The sequence below is a fragment of the Mobula hypostoma genome, chromosome 13 (assembly GCF_963921235.1).
Source record: "Mobula hypostoma chromosome 13, sMobHyp1.1, whole genome shotgun sequence".
NCBI classification, from domain to species: Eukaryota; Metazoa; Chordata; class Chondrichthyes; order Myliobatiformes; family Myliobatidae; genus Mobula; species Mobula hypostoma.
In genome coordinates, this window is record NC_086109.1 from 1547878 (window position 1) to 1570581 (window position 22704).

The window sequence follows — 22704 nt, forward strand, 5'->3', positions numbered from 1 at the left end:
TCTGCCGTACCCCAGGGACGTGCAGCCTGATTGCTCAGTGGCTCCCATCTGAGATGAGTTTGGAGTGCTGTACGGAGAGAGGAGCAGTGAGCTCTGAACGGCGGGAGAAGGCGGCCATCCTGCCATGTTGGCAGAGCGCAGTGAACACTGAAGGCAAACTGGCACATGAGAACGGACATGTACTGCTCAGCTGAGAGTCTGGCTCCCTCCACCCTCACATGCTCGCCGCACTGTGGTCACTTGCTCAACTTGATTGTGGTATTAAGGAAATAATCAGAGCTGTGAACTGTTCTGCCTTGTGAAAATCTCTTCCGTTCTCCTTGTGGTCTGTATAGGCAAAGGACAGAAGAAGGAATAACAGCCTCTGTCCATCACACACGTTGCTGGGACACAGGTCAGATACAGTATAGCTCCCTCTACACTGTCCCGTCACACACTCCCAGGGCACGGGTCAGACACAGAGTGAAACTCCCTCTACACTGTCCCGTCACACACTCCCAGGACACGGGTCAGACACAGAGTGAAGCTCCCTCTGCACTGTCCATCACACACTCCCAGGACACGGGTCAGACACAGAGTGAAACTCCCTCTACACTGTCCCGTCACACACTCCCAGGGCACGGGTCAGACACAGAGCAAAACTCCCTCTACACTGTCCCGTCACACACTCCCAGGACACGGGTCAGACACAGAGTGAAACTCCCTCTACACTGTCCCGTCACACACTCCCAGGACACGGGTCAGACACAGAGTGAAGCTCCCTCTACACTGTCCCATCACACACTCCCAGGACACGGGTCAGACACAGAGTGAAACTCCGCTCCCTCTACACTGTCCCATCACACACTCCCAGGACACGGGTCAGACACAGAGTGAAACTCCCTCTACACTGTCCCATCACACACTCCCAGGACACGGGTCAGACACAGAGTGAAACTCCCTCTACACTGTCCCATCACACAGTCTCAGGGCACGGGTCAGACACAGAGTGAAGCTCCCTCTACACTGTCCCATCACACACTCCTGAGTTCAGACACGGAGTGATGCTCCCTCTACACTGTCCCATCACACTCCCAGGGCGTGGGTCAGACACAGAGTGAAGCTCCCTCCACACCTGTCAATACAATACAGATCGCTTGTGACTCATTTTTGTTCAGAATTAATCTCCAATTTAAGTGTAAACTTTTAAAAATGGAAGTGAATTGAAAAGGGTTAATGTAGACTATTTGGACCCACAGGTGACCTGTTAGGTCTGGGTGAGTTGCACATCTGAGGTTGCACTATCAGTGTGAAGGAAATTCATTAATTAATCAGACCCACTCTGGACTGAGAATTTGTTTCTTGATTCCTTGTAGGCTTTCTCTCTGTCTCTGAGCTCCCCTGTCCCCTTGTTGCAGGCTGAATGGCCACTTGCTACTTTGTAATTGGTTTTAGAGGGGCTGAATTACCTCCTCCTGTCCCATGAGGCTTGAGAGTGTCTGAGTGACCTTGTATTCTGTAAGTGCCTCAAGGCTGACAGGCTGTTTCTGTGTGACCAGCATCAGTACTGTGACCTGTTCCTAACAGGCTGTGGCGTTTGAATGGCTTCCCACTGAGTATCTGAAGGATAGCACCATATCTTGGGAAAGATTGGAGAACCACCCAGAATTCCAGCCACCAGCAACAGCGCCTCAAGGAATTACTGGAAAGAGCAGCAAGGACATTGAAGATGGAGGCCATGTCTTAATTTAGCCTCCTGCATTTCACCGGGGAGGAGGCAATGGGTGCTGTTTACCTAGGTATGCACCTTTAGAATGCTCCACAATGTTCGATTACCAAAGGTGATAGGCACTCAAATATTTAGACAGAACAAGACTCTGATGGCAGGTTGGAAAGGGACTGGAGTGTTGGTGATGAGAGGAACCTGGGTATCGTTGAAGACTACTCACCTGACGGGGGGAGATGATATGTTGCCTTTTACTCAAACATGATTTGAGGTTTTTTTTCAAATTTTTCGGGGCCCTAGGGAGACCAAGACTGGAAAATTGTTTACAGGTCTGGGTTCCTCAGCTCAGAAAAGATCTTTGTGTTTTAGAGGGAGCACAGCAAAGGTTCCCCAGATTGATTCTGTGGTTGGGGGGGGAGGGGGGCTATCATGAGGAGAGATGAAGCAGACTGGGATGGTCCTGTCTAGAATTTACAAGAACGAGAGATGATCTCACTGACACATTGAAACCTTTTACAAAGCCGATAAGGTGGGTGTGGAAAGGCTGTTTCCTCTTTATGGGGTGTCTCGTTTCATCTTCCACCTGCACCTTGTCACATGTGCTCACTCTTTCTCTTTGCCTCTCTTTGGGGAGCTTCACTTTGCCTCTGCTTGTACTAACCTGGTATACTGGGACTTGTCTGTGCAGTCGGTCAACGTAACCCCGCCCCCAGGAACTTCTCTGTGGCCTGCCCTCGTTGCTTATTTCTGAATAAACAGCTTGGTGTGTCTAGCGAGCTGCCCACAATATTGAGTGAGTAGTGGGGGTGATGGCTCTCTTGAATACCATATTAGGTAAAGTATTTGACAGTCTGCAGCTCACACTCTTGCGTAATGCTTGCAATGACTTCAGCATTCTTTGGAAAGTCTAATGGCCCTGTAAGTAGCGTGAAGACCCATAAGCAGACCGCAAATATACCGGGAGATTGGACAGGGAAATAGTGGATGCTACTCGAAGCAGTGAGAAAAGCTGCAGAAGGTGGCCTGAGCTCGGACTCCCCTCCGGGGCGAACCTCAGCCCCAGTCTTCCATCTCATGCTGGCGGGACTTAAGGACAGGCAGGGTATGCTAAAGGAGGTGCCCTAGATAGGGTGCTCCAGCCCCGGGCTAGCACTGGAGGAGCTGGGGAATTTCCTGGCTGGAGCAGGGAACACATTGAAGGGGGCTGGCTGATTTGGGCCAGTTGGAGGAGGGAGTGAGGATGAGTTTTGTTAACATATAGAAGAGGGAGGTGGAAGGGACGCTGGCTGATGTTGAATGGAAATTAGATCATCTCCAGGGATGAAAACCCCATGAGACCAGGGGACGTGGAGATGGTGGGAGTGATGGCAGCAGCACACTGCCTCCCTCATTTCCGGAGACATGAGACTGCGGATGTCAGAACCTGTGCAGCAAGCAATCCACTGGAGGAACTCTACAGGTCAAACAGCATCAGGTGGGGGGATTGAAATGACTTTTGGATCGAGATCCTGCATCAGATTTTAACCTGAAACGTTACAGTTACTTCCCAGATGCTGCTCAACAAAATCTTCCACCAGATTTTGTTGGTCTCTCATCACTTAGTCTCTCTTGCCCTCTTCTGGGCACTGCCTTATCTTTACACTGCCTCTTTTCCTCACCCAACTTTCCTCTCCCACTTATCCCTCTGTCCTTCACTGCCTTCCTCACTCACTTCCCACTCTTGATTTCCACTCATGCTGGTTCTCCCCCAGCCACCCTCACACACTCCTTCCCACCCCACACCACCATCTGTATATTCTGTCTCACTGCTTGCCAAATGCATCATCTTACCAAAAGCAGTGTAGTTACTTGCCCAGATTAATCTCAACTTTACTTCCGAGGACAAGGGCAGCAAGAACAGGGGTGCAGCTGCACTTGTGGGTTTCCCTTCATACTCCTCACCATCCTGGCATGGGTCCTTGATCAACACTGGATCTACTTCCTGAAACACTCTCACCTATAACACTGAAAGCTGCGTCACCAGAAAGACTGCAGTGGGCCAGCAAGGCAGCTCATCACCTTCTCAGCCAATGACATCCAGATCACAAGAAAAAAATGACAACCATACATCATATTCCCACTAAGATGACTTTGTCTACAGATCTTTTCCAGTTTAGCGGTTTACCATGATACTCAAATTTATTTAGGGAAAGCCTGCATATGCTGACTGGGAATGTCTCCAGGGTTTGTGTTATTGACAGATGGCTCAGCAGGGATGAAAATACAGGCTATCAGGAAAGCTTCAGTCCATATGCTTATCAATGAGAGCTGGGGATCCTGTGGGGAGTGTCTCACCTCCTGATACCCAAGGCCTTTCCCCTATTTCCAAGTATGATAGAATACTCTCCACTTGTCTGCATTGTCCAACAACTTTTTGAAGATTAGCACCATTCAGGACAAAGCAGATGCTTGATCGGTTCCCCATGCACCATGCTGAATCAATGGCATGGCAGCTTAGAAGCAAAGTATTTTCAGCCCCGATGCAGGGTGGGCCAGTCTGTTCCTTCCCTTTGTTCTACGGAGGTGATGTGGGAATTGCAGTTGCTCTTCTCCCTCAGGAGTGATTTGGGTGATGGATCCTGGTCACTGATGCAGGTGTGAGGTTGGGCGTGGGAAGAGAATAAGCTGAGGAGCTGTCCAGAGTTGTTTGGAGAGGGCGGAATATGCTCTTAGGAGACCAGAAAATGCTCATGAAATTTTCTGAATGGTGGTGTAGACTGTTCCGATCTCCTCCTGGCCAATGTTCTCCTGTGAATGAAGATGCATACTCTATTGCTGGTACTGCTGTAACCCTCACCAGTTTCGCTGTGAACCCCAGCTTGTCCGCTGTGTTGCCCCCCCCCATCTGCAGCACCTTCACCACGTGATCTCTGATCCCAGCCCAAATGCACCATTATCGTCCATCTTCTCATACTCAGTCTGATTCTCTCTCCCTCATGGCTCATTACCAGATCCCGTCCCAGCTAACAGTCATCCTATTCCCAACCTTACTGCCCAAGGTTCATCGAACTCAAACATTACATCTCCCCACCCCACAATGCCTTTTCGCATCTCTCACGCCCCCGGCCCCTACATCCCTATTTCTGTAGATCCCACCTCATCTCCAAAATCCTCTTTGTCCCCTCCACAGTTTTTGAAATTATATGGTAAGACTCACGTAGTCATTGGGGGCACTTGATCCATCATGTCTACTCCCCTGACTCCTGTCTGTAATGAGAATTGTCAGCAAAAGAACAGATTGTGGTCTGAGAATGTGAACAACTGCGATCGGGGCAGAATCTGAAACTTGATGTTTGCCCAGTGGTATACCAGTTACTGACCCCAGAACATTTTGAGACTGTGCCCCCTGGTTTGAGATGCCCAGCCAAGGAAAACACCATTCTGTAAGGAGTATGGACTTTTCAGGGAGAATACTTCTAGTTCTTTTAAACTCCAAGGAGGACAGTGCCAATCTGCTTCATCTCCCGTCGGGATAAACCACGCCAGGAGCAACCTTGCAGTTATGGCTTCTACATCACACTGGCGCCACCACAGGGCTACCCATACGCAGTTAAAGTGAACACGGTCCATCTTGGGAGCAGGAATAGGGAGGCCATTTTTTCCTGAGAGGAAATGAGTTGAAGCGGGGTTGAGAAACAGTCGGTATCAAAAGTGGACTCTGACATCACTGGAAGTCACCCCACCAGGCAGCGAGGCCGTGGAGAAGAGGGATAGAGCGGGAAAGGAGGCAATGACGGAGCCTACGGGCACCCAGGTTGTATCTAGGGAAAAAGCGGTGTCACCTGTGATTAAGAGAGATGAGGGGGCACTCCGGTGGAGTTTTTAACCTGAGTAAGGGGTGGGTTGTAGTGGGGACGTTCCGTTCGTGGGGAGAACCAGAGGCAGTCAGTGTAGGTTGGTAAGGTCTGTGGGGATTCAGAGAGCGGTGAAAGAATGGAAGCGGTCCCTCGGGAACACATTTCTGAAAGGAATTTCAGGGGGCTGGTTGGGAGCACTGTCAGAGTGTTACATGAAGTAGGACACACATTGTTTGTGACAAGGGGTACATCATACCTGTAAGGGAAACACTCTTGCATTTTCTGCAGTATATATAGACGACAATTATGCAGAGAATCACACAGATGAGGCACGATATTGCGATCAAGGCCATGGGAATCCTGGAGGCTAGAGAACAGAAAATGAAGAACATCTGAGACATCAACAGGAGACAAGTTCCTGGACAAGGCTGACAGAGATGTGCTCCCTCGTTGGTCTAACCCAGGAATACAATGACTATATCTGTCCGTGGTGATAGACGGTATGGAAGGAGCTTTGCTCTGTGTCTAAACCCCTGTCCTGGTATTTTACTTTTATTGCACGTGAACAGACATCAAGAATTATATTGCACAGAGAAAGGCCTATCATGTTCATGCTAATCCTTCCAGTCAAAGCCAATTGATGAACGCCTATCTCATAGCTTGGTGATTCAAGTGCTCATATTAAATGTTGTGAGAGTTGTGTCAACAAGAACACTCACGCTCCTCACCTTTAACCTTTGCACTCAGATTCTGGAAACCTGTCATGGGGAAAGTGTTTCACTATCCACTCTGTATGTCCTTCATGATTCGATATATCACTATCAGGTCACCAGTCAGTCTCCTCTGCTCCAGGCATAATAAGCCCAGTCTCTCCTCAGAATGGAAATGATTGGATCTAATTAACATCCTGGTGAAACTTCTCTGCAACCTCTCCAGTGTGCTGACCATAACTGTGTGCAGGACTCCAGGGGTGGCCTAACTGATCTTCTGTAAGAGTCAAATCAAAACTTGGCCTCTTCTACTCTATGCCCTGACTAATCGTGGCAGGTATCTCACGTCCCACAAAGCACTGGGGGGGACTCAGCATCGGAGTCTAGCTGAAGGGTCTTGACCTGAAACATCAACTAACCATTTCCCTCCATAGACGGTGCCTGACCTTATGACTTTGTCCAACATCATAATAATCCTGTTCTAGGTTTCAGTATCTGCAGATCAATACGGTTGTCCCAGAAGTCTACAACAATTTCTGTATTTAGGAGATGGGCACTGGGACCCTTGTTTATTTAGTATAACAGTGCAGAGTAGGCCTTTCTGATTCCTCAAACCTCACCACCCCCAATTAACCCTAACATAACCATGGGATAAGTTACAATGACCAATTCACCTGCCCAGTACGTCTTTGATGAAACTGGAACACCCAGAGAGAACACATTCATGCCACAGGAAGGACTTACAGAGACTCCTTAGAGAACAGCACCAGAATTGAATTCCAAATTCCAAAGTGCCCCGAGCTGTACAGCATCGCATTAGCCGCGACACTGGCTGTAATATGCAGATAAGGAACTTGGTTCAGAATGTGGGAGCAGTCTCAGAAGTAAGTTTTCGGATGGCACAAAAATTGGTAGACCATAGACAGCGACAATGGTTACCTAAGGATAAAGTTGGATGTACATCAACTGGCAGGTTGGGCAGAGCAGTGGCAGCTGCAATTTAATCCAGTCAGGTATGAGGTAATGTATTGCAGGAAGTCAAATTATGTTACAATGAAAATGTCAAGCCCTGGAGGGCACAGATTTTTAAAGTGAGAGGGGAAAACAGTTAAAGGAGATCTGTGAGGCAAGTTTATCACAGTAAGGATGGTAGTTGCTTGAAACAATATTCCATCTAAGTTGTGCGGGTGGGCGGCTATGCAGTAACTGAAATACCACCATGCATATAGCCTTTGTTACCACACAGCTGGAATTTTCTTTTTATATACAATGGAAGTGTTGCCTCAAAAATATTTCAGCAATATTGTGATTTCAAATGTGTTGTTTCTGAGAAAGTTAAGGCTGATTTGATTAATTAAAATGTTCACTATGTTGAACTACATGCGTAGAAATTAAGAATTTGAAGAACGATCAATTCTTGTTGTCATTGTTGGAACATTTCAAGTTTCTAGTGCTGATTGTAAATATAGATTCAGTCTTATGAATTCAATTAAATATAAATCCGGAAACAGACTAGAAGTGGAACACTTGGAGGATCTAATGAGGATTAAGACATATCTTTCATCTGGATGCAAAATTAATCTGGACAGTGCTTATGGACAATGGATTTGTAATAAAGACAGAAAAAGTTCATAAAATGTGAAAGATTTCCTTTGTTGTACTGTATTTCATTATACTCCAATTAATAAAACCAAAAGTATGTGATTTTCAGTTTTCACTCTAAATATTGATAGTATGCATATACAAAAGAAAAATATTTAAAGTGACATGCAGTTTTCAGTCTGTGTAAAAATTTCCTCCTCAGAGAAATGGGTAGTCCGTGCAGCTGTAAAGAATTCGAGGTAGCATTACATGGAACACACTCCCAGGGGTTGTGGTCAAAGCGCATAGGATAGCAACATCTGAAGAGCATTTGGACAGGCGCATAAATGGGCTTAGGATACAGGCAATAGAAAGGTACAAGGCTGGTGAAGTTATGGTAAGTGTTTCCATGCAAAAATTTTGTTGGCACATGACATGCAGTGCTACCCACCCATAATAAATTGATACATAAACATTACCTTTACTGCCAAATGAAGCAGTGAATGATTATTTTCAACCCAAGAGCAGTGAGACGTTTGTTTAGAAGTTGTCTCTATCTGGGTTGCTGCCATCTAGATGGTTGCAAGAGCACGTGATGTTGGATGACACATTTGAAAGCCTTGCAGACCTGCTGTACATGTCAGGATTTGGATAGCAAATGAATGGGCCAATGACATCACCCCCTGCTTATATTATTTGCGAGTGAACACCGGATATTCAATGATAATAACAACAACAGCTGCGTGTATAGTAGTTCAGTTTCTCAGTGAATATTTATTTTTTGAAATACATTTCACTTATTTTAGAAAAACTATGTTCTTTAAGTTTCTTGGTGAAATACTTGTAAACTGTGCTGTAAACTCTTTTCAGTTTGTTCAGTATATCAGATACACTAGGAAAGAAAGAAAGAAATGAACGTGGTCGAGTCTAAGTACAGGAGAAGACTTCCTGATAAATACAGTGCTACCTGCACAGCTCTCAAAAGAACTGAATGCACACGGATATAAACTGTTTGTCATCATTAGTGCAGTCTCACTGAGAGTAAAGTGTCTTTCTTTTCCTTCATCTCTCATGAATATGTACCAAAGTTTATGATTTACATTTACATTTCTTATGTAATACTGTATATGGTGGTTCCTTAAGGTTGTTATAGCCGGGGGTGGTAATGGGGACAAGCTCCCACTACCCATCAAATGATCTCAATGATGTGCACCTCAAATAGTCTCTTACAAGCAAGTCCAGCTCCCAGCCTTCATATGTGGTTTAACTACTAAGCCCAGGAGAGCCATTTCTACTAACAAAAGAAGGGGCTAGAGCAGGTTAGTGACGCCTTAAAGCCAGTCGCTTTGGGTAAATGGGGCTCGTCACCCATGGTTGGCACCTCATCTACGAGAAGGAAAAGTGATCTCAGAACTCCGCTCCCTCATGGCAATGCCCACTCATGGTGAAGGCTTCAGGAGTAAATCCTGAGGGAAAAATCCAGAGCTGCAGTCCCTTTGACAGTCCTACTTTGAGTTCAATGCTGACTGTCAACTCCCTGTGACATTGCTGGAACCAAACTGTATCAGTCGCTGCCGTTCCTTTGGGTTCATCAGATGCATGGAGAAGGGGAGCTTGCTACGTGGTAACAGCTCGATCTCCATATCGTACTGTCTAGGCTTGCGTACCTAGGACACAACATCAGTGGTTGACCCCGACCAACAGAGGCTTCGGAATGTATATGAGGTTCAGTAACGATACTATTTAGAAATTATGGTATTTTTCAATTGCCTTCTTGAAAGTTTAATATTAGTAAATTTTGAACTGGTTTTCTAAAATGTTTCATTTATTTCACTCATTCTGTTATACTCTTATTAATATTAACACAATGAATGCACATAAATAAACAACAGGACATGCTTTTTATTTTAAAAGTCTATAATTATTGTTACTAATTCATAAATCCTCCAAGAGGGATCACAACCTTGTAGGGTTTGGAGGCTTGCTTACCTCAATGACCTGGAGAGTCAAGGCTTTATCATTTAGCTCTTGGCAAGGTCACCCATGCCAAACAGGTGAAAGGTTAGAGGCCAGACTAAGAGTGGTCCACCGGTCCTCCAGGTTCAGAGGTTCAGCTCAGGGCTAACAACCCTGACTGGTTAAACAAAACTGTTACGGAAACAGCAATGAAGAATCCTTCTACATCTGCGTGGGACTGTATTCCTGAGTCTCCACCCGGGACTTGTGTGATTGACGGTAGTGAAGCTACTGACGTGATGAAGGAAGCCCTGAGCACCGGCAGAGATGGGGGACCTTCATTGCCGCCCTAAATGCCAGCGGCAGAACAGGCAGTAAGTAAGTTGTTCATTATTCAATAAAAATCTGTATTCAAAATTACCACGGTATATGAGAGAAATCTTCAGAAGATTATCCCCTATTTGGACACATGCTCTCAAAAATGTTCACTATCCCTGAATTATAGACTATGATGGCAGGTGGGATTAGTTTAGACAAACATCATGGTCATAGCAGACATGGCAGGCTGAAGGGATTGTTCCTGGTCCACGACGTGTAGAGTAAGTGGCAGGATACTAAAGAGCATTGATGTAGAGAGGGATCTAGGAGTCCAGAGATCCCTGAAAAAACATATAAGAACATAAGAAATAAGAGCAGGAGTAGGCCATTTGGCCCATCGAACCTACTCCGCCATTCAATAAGATCATGGCTAATCTGGCCATGGACTCATCTCCACCTACCTGCCTCTTCCCATAACCCTTAATTCCCCTACTATGCAAACATCTATCCAACCTTGTCTTAAATATATTTACTGAAGTAGCCTCCACTGCTTCACTGGGGAGAGAATTTTACAGATTCACCACTCTCTGGGAAAAGCAGTTCCTCTTCATCTCCATCCTAAATCTACTATCCTGAATCTTGAGGCTATGTCCCCTAGTTCTAGTCTCACCTATCAGTGGAAACAACTTTCCTCCCTTTATCTTATCTATCCCTTTCATGATTTTATGTTTCTATAAGATCTCCTCTCATCCTTCTGAATTTCAGTAAGCCCAGTCCTGAGTCAATCTCTCCTCATTGTCAAACCCCCTCATCTCTGGAATCAACCTGGTGAGCCTCCTCTGCGCCACCTCCAAAGCCAGTATATCCTTCTTCAAGTAGGGAGACCGGAGCTGCACACAGTACTCTAGATGTGACCTCACCAGTACCCTGTATAGTTAAGCTGGCTCTTAAATTCAATCCCTCTAGCAATGAATGCCAACATTCCCTCTGCCTTCTCTTTCTTGACAGACTACCGCACCTGAAAACCAACCTTTTGTGATTCATACACAAGCCCCCTCAAGACCTCTCTGCAGTCTCTCCATATCCTCTGCACAAGTTGCTTTTCCACTCAATTTAGATACACTGCACTGGGTCCCTTGTTCCATATCGTTAATGTATATCATGAACAGTTGCGGGTACAGGCACCAACTGCCGCGGCACAGCGCTCATCACTGATTGCCAACGAGTAAGTGTGGACACAAAGTGGAAGAGTATTTGGTTTTCTTGTGTATGTTCGATGAGGCACTGTGAATAAGATTTGAGATGTTGCAGCTATGCAAAAGATGAGTTAGCATATTGTATACAGTTCCGTTTACCACACAATAGGGAGCACGAGGCAGCAATAGAGAGTGTAGCAGAGATTTACTAGGGCATACGGTATGGGGTGTATAGGAGTAGCATAGATAGACACACAGTCAGCATGAATGAGATGGGCTGAAGGGTCTATTTCTGTGCTGTACGTTACAAAGCACCCTTACCACTGCCCGTGCTGCTGTGGGTCATATCTCCATACTGATCACTGCCTGCATGCCTGCTCTGTCGCCCCGTTCCTAACCTTTCCCTCAGTTATTGGGAAAGATTGAATAAGTTTGGACTTTATTCCTTAGAACGTAGAAGATTGAGAGGAGATTTGATAGAGGTATACAAAATTATAACGGGTATAGATGGGTAATGAAAGCAGGTTTTTCACACTGAGGTTGGGTGGGATTACAACTAGAGCTCATGGGTCAAGGGCGAAAGGTGAAAAGTTTAAGGAGAACATGATGAGAAACTTCTTCACTCAGTGTGGAACGAGCTGCCAGCTGGATTGCAACGTTTAGGGTAAATTTGGATAGGTAGCTGGATGGAAGGGCTCTGGTCCAGGTGCAGGTTGATGGGAGTACGCAGGTTAAATGGCTCAGCAACACATAGATGGGCCAAAGGGCCTGTTGCTGCGCTGTACTTGTCTGTGACTCTGTGACTCTAGTCCCCTGTTCCTGTCCACACTTACCTTCCTGCTGACAGGCATGTTCGCTGGAGAAGTGAGCAGTCGCCTGGCTGACGGGATTCCAGACCGTGCAGGCGTAGTCAACTGTGTCAGAGGAGGCGAGTGACAGCGAGAGGTCGGCGCCGCGGTCTGAAATCTGCCCCAGGGCTGTACCGTTCCTGGGGCTCCAGCCGAAACTCAGCTTGTTTCCGGCTGCGGCAGAACACCGGAGGGTCACGTTGCAGGACTGGCCAGAGGTGATGTTTAGCACCTCCACGGTGACGTTGGACACCGGCTCTGCGGGTGGAAAGTGAGGAGAATCAGCAGGTTCGATACCATCCTGACTCGGGGTCACAACCAAAGCAGGCTCCCGTCTCTCTGGTAGGGATCCCTCCGTTTGACCAGTCACCACTTTGTTGCTGCGGTGGGGAGCGATTTCCACTGGGCGCTGGGGGTGTTGTGCTTTGTGGGGGGAGGGGGTTGGTCTGGTTTTTTTTCTGATGTAGAGGGGGTTGGAGATTTATGTCGTTGTCACTGTTTTTTCTAACGAGGAGTGAGTCGGGGATTTGACGCTATTGTCGCTGTTTTCATTCTCTGTCAGGGAGGGGAGGGGGGTTTCGGTGTTTGCAAGTTTTGTTCCTTTTTCTTTTTTTTTGTGTGTTGGGGTGGGGAGAGTCGATGTCTTTGCATTCAAAATCTTATGGTGTTTCTATATTTCCTGGCTCTCTGGAGAAGATAAGTATCGGAGTTCTATTGCACATTCATACTTTGACAATGAAATGAACCTTTGAACCTTCAACTTATCTCCATCTGGAATGTTCTATGTCACCCTCTCCAAGAAGGACATCCACCCTGAGCCGCTATCAGGCCGATTATCTCTTTCAATAAGGTCACTGACCCGATCGGAACATAGCTTCGATGTGGGCAATGTCTGAGTGTCGGCATCGAGGACGTGCTAACTTACAGAGCTGGAACAAATAGGTTATTCTCGACTGCGAGAGTGCATCTGGAGAGAGAAGTGCTGGTGACAGCCTGCTTCTCAATTGTCTCAGCGACAGGCAGACTGGGACTGCAGTCAATAGAAAAGCAGATCAATCTAAAGTAGAGCAAATTACGACCCAGATGTGGCCAATGGGAGCTGTGTGGATCAGCAGAAAGGTCCCGTTTCCGTGGCTATTAAATTGCCAGGACAATTCGGGATGTAAGACGTGACCCATGACGTGCAATCTGGGAAAGGTGAGACCCCTGGTGTGCTGAGGATGGTGACACAGGAGGCTGTGTAAGTGGAGACAGTGGGTGTGGCGGCCTCATACACAGAACACAGGAGGTCAGCACGTGGGTGGGGACTGCAAGTCTTTCTCATGGAAAGTAGCCGGCTGGTGTTCATCACGGGGGGGGGGGTCTGTGCCAGTCGACAGGGTGTTGGGGGGATCTCACCTGGAGTGCTGGCGCAGTGCTGCTCTCCTTGTCTAAGGAGGGGCCCCCGGTATTGGGGGCGGGGTAGACAAGGGTGACCTGGACCACCCCTTGAGACGCTAAGGAGGGCGGGGGGCTGCGGGGACGAGATTAGGCTTGAATAGAAAGCCAGTTTCTGGATGGCACAGCGATGTAGTGGCTGCACTTTGTAATGCGGTGATCGCCGACTGGGTTTCCATTCCAGCGCTGTCTGTAAGGAGACTGTACATCCTCCCCGTGACTGCGTGGGTTTCCTCCCACAGTCCAAAGATGAACAAATTCGGGTTAGTAAGTTGTGGGCATCTTGTGTGGGCACCGGAAAGCATGACAACACTTGCTGGCGGCCCCAAGCTCATCCTCAGTCATTGACACAAATGACACATTTCACTGCTTGTTTCGATGTTTCAATGTACACGTGAGAAATAAAACTAATCTTTAACTTTAACTTCTGCAGATGCTGAGGGAGCTGGAGCAGGGAGATGCTGAGAGGAAATTCCCTCTGCTCGGAAATGGTAACGGAGCTGGGAGTGGAGATTTGGGGTGCCACAGCAGTGTAGTGGTTAGCACAACGTTTTACAGTACCAACGACCCAGGTTCAATTCCCGCTGCTGTCTGTATGGACTTTGTACATTCTCCTTGTGACCGCTTCAGTTTCCTTCGGGTGCTCCACAGCCCAAAGACACACCAGTTGATAGGTTAATTGGTCATTGTAAATTGTCCCATCGTTAGGTTTCAGTTAAATCGTGGGACTTCTGGGCAACATGGCTCAAAGGGCTGGAAGGGCCTATTCCATGGTATATCTCAATAATTTAAAAGAACATTTTAAAAATACGGAGCCACTAGATTCTGACAAGGGTGAGGAGACAGTTCTTCCCATGAATCTGTGGAACTTCCCAGAAAGGGGGCACTTCATACTCTCGCTATGTGAATGAGTACCAGGGATGGTCTGTGGGAGGGGGGTGGCAAACAGCAGGGATCTGAAGGGGCCGAGTGGTCACGCCTGTTCCTGTTTCTGGTGAAGGAGAAGGGAGGGACTGGCATCAAGCACACACCCATCAATACCACTGTCCTATCTCCAAAGTCGGAGCGATGTGGAGAGGAGCTGAGGGGGATGAAGAGACTGACCGTACACTCGGAGGGAAGTGTCTGCTTTCCATTCCGTGGGTGTGAAGACTGTCACAATGTAAGTTCCTGCATCCTCCCACTTCACACTATTTATCCAGAGGGTGAAATTGTCCAGCATCATGAAACGTTGCCCAAGCTGCTTGCCAACAAAATACTTCACCTTCTTCGTGTCTGTTTCATAGCGAGCGATCAGAGTTGAGGAAGCATTACTCTGGAAACTCCAGGTGACCTCGGCTCCCTGTGGCAGGGGCTCCACCTGCACAGGTAACCAGGTCTGGTGGTGCAGGCTGGCGTTGACTGGATAATCTGGAGTCTTCACATCCAAAGCAAGGCAAGCTGGGAAAGGACAGGCAAGTTATGGGCATGGAGCTCTCTATCACTCTCCCCACACACACCTCCTCCCTCCCTTCCCCAAACAAAAGCCCCTCCCTCCCATCTTAGCCCCCTTCTTTCCCTCTCTCTTCTAATTTTCACTCTGTTCTTTATTATCTCTCCTTTTCCTATGAAGAGTGTTTGATGGTTCTGGGCCTCTACTCATTGGAATTCAGAAGAATGAGGGGTGACCTCATTGAAACCTATCTAATACTGATGAGCCTTGACAGAGTGGATGAGGAGAGGACGCTTCCTACAGTGGGCATCCAGGACCAGAGGGCACAGCTTCAGAACAGAGGGACATCTATTTCGGATGGATATAAGGAACAGTTTTTTTTTTTAGCTAGAGATTAGTGAATGTGTGAAATTTATTCCCACAGGTGTCTGTGGAGGCCTGGTTATTGGGTATATTTAAGGGAGAGGTTGTTAGTTTCTTCATTAGTCTGTTCTGAAGGGATATTGGGAGAAGGCAGGAGACTGGGGCTGTGAAGAATATTGGATCAGCCATGATGAAATGGCAGAGCAGACTCAATCTGGCAAATGGTCTAATTCTGCTCCTATATCTTATGGCCTAATGATCTTTCCCACCCCTCAATCTCTTCTCCCCTCCTGCTCACTGCCCCTTCCCTGCCCTCAACCTCTGACCTCTCCCCTCCTGCTCACTGCCCCTTCACACCCCTCAACCTCTGACCTCTCCCCTCCTGCTCACTGCCCCTTCACACCCCTCAACCTCTGACCTCTCCCCTCCTGCTCACTGCCCCTTCCCTGCCCTCAACCTCTGACCTCTCCCTTCCTGCTCACTGCCCCTTCACACCCCTCAACCTCTGACCTCTCCCCTCCTGCTCACTGCCTCTTCACACCCCTCAACCTCTGACATCTCCCCTCCTGCTCACTGCCCCTTCCCTGCCCTCAAACGAGTTCTTTTTTCATTCACTCTCCTTCCTTCCTCAACATATTCTCACCTCTCATTGTTTCTCCATCTGTTCTCCCTTCTGACCCCACCCATGAAACAGGAGCAGAAGGCCATTTGGCCCCTCGTGCCTGCTCTGCCATGCACTCCGATGATGGCTTATTTTACTTCTTCTCTCTCTCCTACCCTTCCTTTCTCTCTTCTCCTTTCTCCTGCAGCCCCCTCTTTGTGAATGTCACTGCCCTTTGATCTGTTTCCATCGCTGTTTTACCCATCTCATTGAGCACACTGTTGCTACTCTCCATCATCTCTCCATTTTCCTTCTCACTGGCTGTACTCTTCTCTCTCCGCTTCTGCCTTCCTCCTCCTCCATCTCTCCACCCGCATCTCCCTGCTTTCCACACGAATCTCCGTTCCAGTTTCCCTGGTCTTCAACCTCTATCTCCCGCTCCCGGGAATGGGGGAGGGAAGGGAGCCCAGCACAGTGAGTATGTGGGGGGGGGGGGGCGGTGACAGGAAGGGAGCCCAGCACAGTGAGTATGTGGGGAGGGGGGACAGGTAGGGAGCCCAGCACAGTGAGTATGTGGAGGGGGGGAATGGGGAAGGGAAGGGAGCCCAGCACAGTGAGTATGTGGGGGGGGGGACAGGAAGGGAGCCCAGCACAGTGAGTATGTGGAGTGGGGGAATGGGGAAGGGAAGGGAACCCAGCACAGTGAGTATATGGGGGGGGAACAGGTAGGGAGCCCAGCACAGTGAGTATGTGGGGAGGGGGGAACAGGAAGGGAGCCCAGCACAGTGAGTATGTGGTGGGGGGGGGAACAGGAAGGGAGCCCAGCATAGTGAGTATGTGGAGGGGGGAATGGGGAAGGGAAGGGAGCCCAGCACAGTGAGTATGTGGGGAGCGGGGACAGGAAGGGAGCCCACCACAGTGAGTATGTGTGGGTGGGGGGGGGGCAATGGGGGACAGGAAGGGAGCCCAGCACAGTGATTATGTTGGGGGGGAGTGGAATGGTGAAGAGAAGGGAGTCCAGCACAGTGAGTATGTGGGGAGGGGGGACAGGAAGGGAGCCAAGCATAGTGAGTATTGGCCTGATCTTTAGATATCTGTGGCAGGAAGTTGTATGCTGAAAAAGCAGTTTCACAAATTCTTGAGATTATTAGCGTGAACATAACTGATGACCTAAAATGGAAATTAGAGTGAGAGATATTGGAGAGAGAGACAGAGAAAGATTAATATAGCATTAAAGAAAAGTAAAAAATGAGTTGGAAGTAAAGGGACAAAGATCACCAGTGGCTGTGAGAGAGACAGACAAAAGGAGAGCATGAGAGAGAGAGAGAGAAGGGATAAAGAGTAAGAAGAAGGGTGAGAACTAGAGTGAAGAAAAGGAAGCAGCAGGCAAAAAGTGTTGAAAGTTGGAGAGACAGAGTGAGGGAGATGGATGGAGACGAAGAGGGCAAGAAAGTGAAAGAAGGGTTGCAGGAGATGGAATATCATGGCGATTGTCTCTACACCTATTCCTCCTAACAGACTGAAGGACAACACTGAGCTGGCCTCCTTGATCACGGCGGCAGGAGGAGATCAATGGTGGCATCTTACCTGCAGAAAGTAGCCAGATCAGGAGATCACCACAGCAAGTCCTCATCCCATAGCCTTGCTCACGAACCTTCATCCCTGAGGGCTGTCTACACAGTCGAGCTGCTGGAGAGTGCCAGCCTCACTGACTCACGGTGACTTCAACAAATTTCTGCCGAAGGAGGAAGCGGTGGGTTTGAACTTAACACCTCCCCCAAGCTCTGCTCCATGATGCTGAAGTTCAGCTACACTTACAGCAGTTAGGTTTAGCTGATACTGTCACCAGCATCCTGCTTTCTTCAAACAAAAATAATTAAAACCCAGAACATATTGTTGAAGTTGCAGAATTTATTGGTGAGGACTAATTTGGAGTATTGTGTACAGTTTTGGTTACCTGCCTACAGGAAAGATGTAAACAAAGTTGAAAGAGTGCAGAGAAAATTTACAAGGATGTGGCTGAGTTTGGAGGAACTGAGTTATAAGAAAACTTTGAATAGGTTAGGACTGTATTCTTTAGAATGTAAAAGATTGTGAGAGATTTGATAAAGCTTTACAAAATTATAACGGGTATAGATCTGGTAAATGCAAGCAGACTTTTTCCACTGAGGTTGGATGGGACTACAACGGGAAGTCGTGGGTTATGGGTGAAAGGTGGGAAGTTTAAGGGGAACTTCCTGTCCCCCCCCCCACATACTCACTGTGCTGGGCTCCCTTCCCTTCGCCATTCCCCCACTCCACATACTCACTGTGCTGGGCTCCCTTCCTGTCCCCCCCACCACATACTCACTGTGTGTGCTGGGCTCCCTTCCTGTTCCCCCCTCCCCACATACTCACTGTGCTGGGCTCCCTTCCTGTCCCCCCTCCCCACATACTCACTGTCACAACGGGGGCGCTGGGAACGGACCCAAATGCAAGACAGAGACACTGAAGTACAAAGAACAGGACTTGACTAGAGTAGGGACGTGATAGGATACAGACAAGGACAAGGGACAAGAACGCAGACTTGGGCTTGGACCCCGAGCCAGAGAGTGGACAAGGACCCAGAACCTGGGTCTTGCTTCGGGCTCGGGCCCCAGAACTAGGCAAGTACATGACATGACTGCAGGACTGGAGGCTGGGGTCTTTAGGCTTGAGCTTGGAGACAGGCTTGGGGTCTTGAAGCTTGAGCTTGGAGACAGGCTGGGGTCTTGGTCTTGAGGTCTGCAGGCTAGAGTCTTGGTCTTCAAGCCTGCAGGCTGGGGTCTTGGGTCTTGGGTCTTGGGTCTAGGGTACTTCGAGGCTTGGGTATGGACTTTGAGTCAGAGACTGGGCAAGGACCCAGGACCTGGGACTAGACTCGGGCTCGGATTCCAGAACTAGGCGAGGACAAGACGAGGCTACAGGAGTGGACATGGCTTAGGTGTGGAACTCCTGGGTAGGACGAGACACAAGGACAAGTAAAGGCACATGGACAGGACTCGGATAGGACTGGACTAGGCACAAGCTGGACGAGGACCTTCAGGAGCACGGAGCCTTGGACGAGAAGAGACAGGAGAACGGAACACAGAGCCGGGACATCTCCTTGTAAACAGGACGTAGGGCCAGGAATCACACACAACACAGAGCCGGGACCCCTCCTTGGGAACAGGACGGTCCAGCCGGAAGTCTCTGGTTTGCAGAGGTATTTATGTCTCAGCCCCAAAATGAGAAACATGTGCCCACAACAGACACTGGGGAAAACCAGAAACCCCAGAACAAGGAACCATGGACTGGACCATGAAACGGAACATGGACTTCACGGACTGGACCATGACAGGTACAGCAGTCAATGGGTAAAGAATGGGACAGGTAGAGCAGTCAATGGGTAAAGAATGGGACAGGTACGGCAGTTAGTGGATAAAGAATGGGACAGGCACAGCAGTCAATGGGTAAAGAATGGGACAGGTACAGCAGTCAAGCAACACACATAAACGTTGCTGGTGAACGCAGCAGGCCAGGCAGCATCTCTGGGAAGAGGTACAGTCGACGTTTCAGGCCGAGACCCTTCGTCAGGACTAACTGAAAGAAGAGCTAGTAAGAGATTTGAAAGTGGGAGGGCGAGGGGGAGATCCAAAATGATAGGAGAAGACAGGAGGGGGATGGATGGAGCCAAGAGCTGGACAGGTGATTGGCAAAGGGGATACGAGAGGATCATGGGACAGGAGGTCCAGGGAGAAGGAAAAGGGAGAGGGTGGGAAAAAAGCCCAGAGGATGGGCAAGGGGTATAGTGAGAGGGACAAAAAGGAGAGAGAGAGAAAGAATGTGTGTATATATAAATAACGGATAGGGGCCGAGGGGGAGGTGGGGCATTAGCGGAAGTTTGAGAAGTCAATGTCCAGTACGGTACAGTAGTCAAAAGGTAAAGAATGGGACAGGTACAGTAGTCGACGGGTAAAGTCTGATGCTGAGAAACGTAAGTGAAAAGAAGCAAAATGTAAGCCAGAGTTAAAATGGCAACAGGGATTGAATCCGGGGCTGTACATAGATTGCCTGCTGAACGAAGCTAACCAACTAAGGAAGTGATTAAAAATACACGCTGTTGTGTTTATAGATAGAAGAAAGAGCTCAACGGACGTAACAGTGAACCTTTATAAACCAGCACTGCCGTCCATTTTTAATTCAGCAACATTTTCCATCACCAACCCCGTATTGCTTGTTTCCTTCAATATCCAGAAATCTACCGATTTTGGGTCCAAATGAACTCAATGCCGGCCCCGCCGCAGACCCATTGATTACAGATTTCCCACTGTTGAGCACATTTCTCCTCATCTCCATCGTGGTTAGCCTGACCCCTTATTCTGGGACTGTGAACCTAGTGCTCAGCTGGGGAGACACCCTCTCGACATTCATCATGCTGAGCTCCTGTAAGCATCTTCAAGTACAAAGTACATCGGTTACCAAAATATGTACTCAGTATACAACCTTCTTGCAGGCATCCAAATAACAGAGAAACGCCATAGAACCTGTTTAAAGCAACCCTCCACACAAGACCATCAATAAAAGAAAAAAATCACGCAAACAACACAAAGCAGACAGAAAACGCACAGAACATTAAACACCGAACCACAGAATCCCCAAAGTGAGTCCACAGGTGTGAGCCACAAAGGCGAGTAAAGCCAGTCCAGGAGCCACAGCCACCGAGCCGGTCGGTCAGCTTTGTACATTTCACAGAGACCACTGCAGAGTATGGGTTCTGAGGCATCACCCCTCCTTGTAAAGCCAAGCCAGCAGCCCAGACAATGGTATGGTGCAGTGCCTTCCCTTGGGGAAGAAGAACAACCACTAGGTAGCATTCTAGATTCTGATGGAGGGTAAGCCGCCTAAAACGTTCAGCCTTTTGTTTTCCAGTGGATACTGTCCGAACTGCTGAGTCTTTCTTGTATTTTCTTTTGTTTTTCAGTTTTCTAGAACGTGCAGCCTTTTGATTTTCATTCACGATACTGTACTCCTGCTGCAGTCTCCCTAGGGCCCTGTATGAAGGCGATGCCTGCTTTACCCCGTGGAAAGGTGAGCAGTTGCAGCTTCCTGGGTACCAGCATCTCAGAGGATTTATCCTGGGCCCAACATATCGAGGTGAATATGCAGAGGGCACACCAGTGGCTATATTTAATTAGGAACTTAAGAAGATTTGGTTTGGAACCCGAGACTCAGACAAATTTCTATTGATGCAGCATGGAGAGCATTCAAACTTGTTGCATCACCATTTGATGTGAAGAAGCTACCGCACAGGGATCAAAAAAAGCTAATGTAATGGGGGTCTTTTATGTTACTGCGATGGCTTTTCTGTAATACTAACTGCGATGTAAGGAATTCTCTCTCTCTCTCTCTGCTTGTTTGGATTACATTATTGATAAGAGGAAGAACGAACCAATGAGTGTCCATGTTATTCTTCTTGTGGGTAATATTCTGTCTCATATGGCTGGGAACCGTGTGGGTTGGCGGGCTTTTCGGGAGGAGACCCGATGAAGAAGGACGAGCTGGACGCGCTCTGGTCGACCACCGCGGTTGGTCCCGAGTGGCGAGTCGAGGGGCTCGGAGTGGATCTCAGGGTGGAAAGAGGACCTCGTTATCTGAGCTCCAGCTGTTGTGCACGAAGTGGTTGAACTCTGACGTCCGGCGCCTTTTACTTTCCCTTTTATATTGTATCTCTATTAATTACATAGTTCCAGTAAGATTTATAAAGTGTCATCTGTAAATCGTACATTGTGTGCTGTCTGATATTTGATGTGTGAGTTTGTACCAGGTGGCGTTACACAGCAACGACGCCACCGTGAGACACGGTTTGGTGGGCGGACGGGATTTTCCCGAGATAAACCTGAGCGTTACATTTGTGGGGACAGCGTCCGGGATTGAATTCTGTGTAAATCGCCACGTCAATTAGTGCGGAGATGGATCGAGATAAGATTGTAAACTGGTGTAAGCTCAAGGACGTTCCGATTAATCATTTCCGCACTTCGGAAGAAGTACTAGTACGAGGGTTGAGTCTGATTAAATCTATCGGTCAGGTAGAACTCATAGCTGGAAGGTGCGGTAAAGAAGTGGAATCTGTATGGGTGTTGGTTCGGACGAGTGCGTTCAGGACGTTGGATCTGCCAGCGACGGTCAGCGTCCCGGGGGAGGGGGCCGTGGTGCCTCCACACCCTCCCGGAGGACGACTGTGAGGAGACTGCGGAGTTAGATGAGACCCCAGGGGAGGTGCCAGTGGCCAGTGGTGGAAGGTTGAAGGAATGTGCGAAGGAATAAGTTCTCGGGGTAATAAGGGGAGAGGGGTCAGAGTGGGAAGGATTGGCCAGGCCCCGTCCCTCAGCTAGAGGTGAGACCTCCGAGTTGGCAGTCGCTATTACCTCCCTGGTGAGAAGGGCCGAGGGGCCCCGCCCGAAGCTGAAAATTTTCTCAGGACCCGCGCCCACCCCGGAAGAGGACGATTATGAGACATGAATCGAAAACACGTCCCAGTTGTTAGGGAAGTGGCCAGGCTCGGATGAGGAAAAGAGACAACGACTGGTGGAAAGTTTGCTGGGAGTGGCAGCTGGTGTCGTCCGGGGGCTGAAAGCTGAACAGCCCCCGGCTTCCCTGGCGGAGTATCTTGAAGCTTTGGAGGGTGCGTTTGGATTAATGGGAGATTACTGGGAGATTTTAG

The 22704-nt window shown here is 48.4% G+C and overlaps 1 protein-coding gene across 2 annotated transcripts; it reads right to left on the bottom strand.

Moving 5' to 3' along the window:
* Positions 1-149: 149 nt before the first annotated feature.
* LOC134355359 (HEPACAM family member 2-like) lies at positions 150-17706 on the bottom strand. 2 transcript variants are annotated; one of them, XM_063065134.1, is made up of 6 exons: positions 17571-17706; positions 14692-15027; positions 12136-12408; positions 5798-5908; positions 4902-4951; positions 4284-4492 (listed from the first exon to the last, which is right to left on the bottom strand). In XM_063065134.1, the coding sequence occupies exons 1-6, from the start codon at positions 17641-17643 to the stop codon at positions 4433-4435; spliced, it is 903 nt and encodes a 300-aa protein (XP_062921204.1). In that variant the 5' UTR covers positions 17644-17706; the 3' UTR covers positions 4284-4432. The 2 variants fall into 2 exon arrangements, with proteins under 2 accessions (XP_062921203.1, XP_062921204.1); XM_063065133.1 differs by lacking the exon at positions 4902-4951 and having other exon boundaries at positions 150-4492.
* Positions 17707-22704: the final 4998 nt, after the last annotated feature.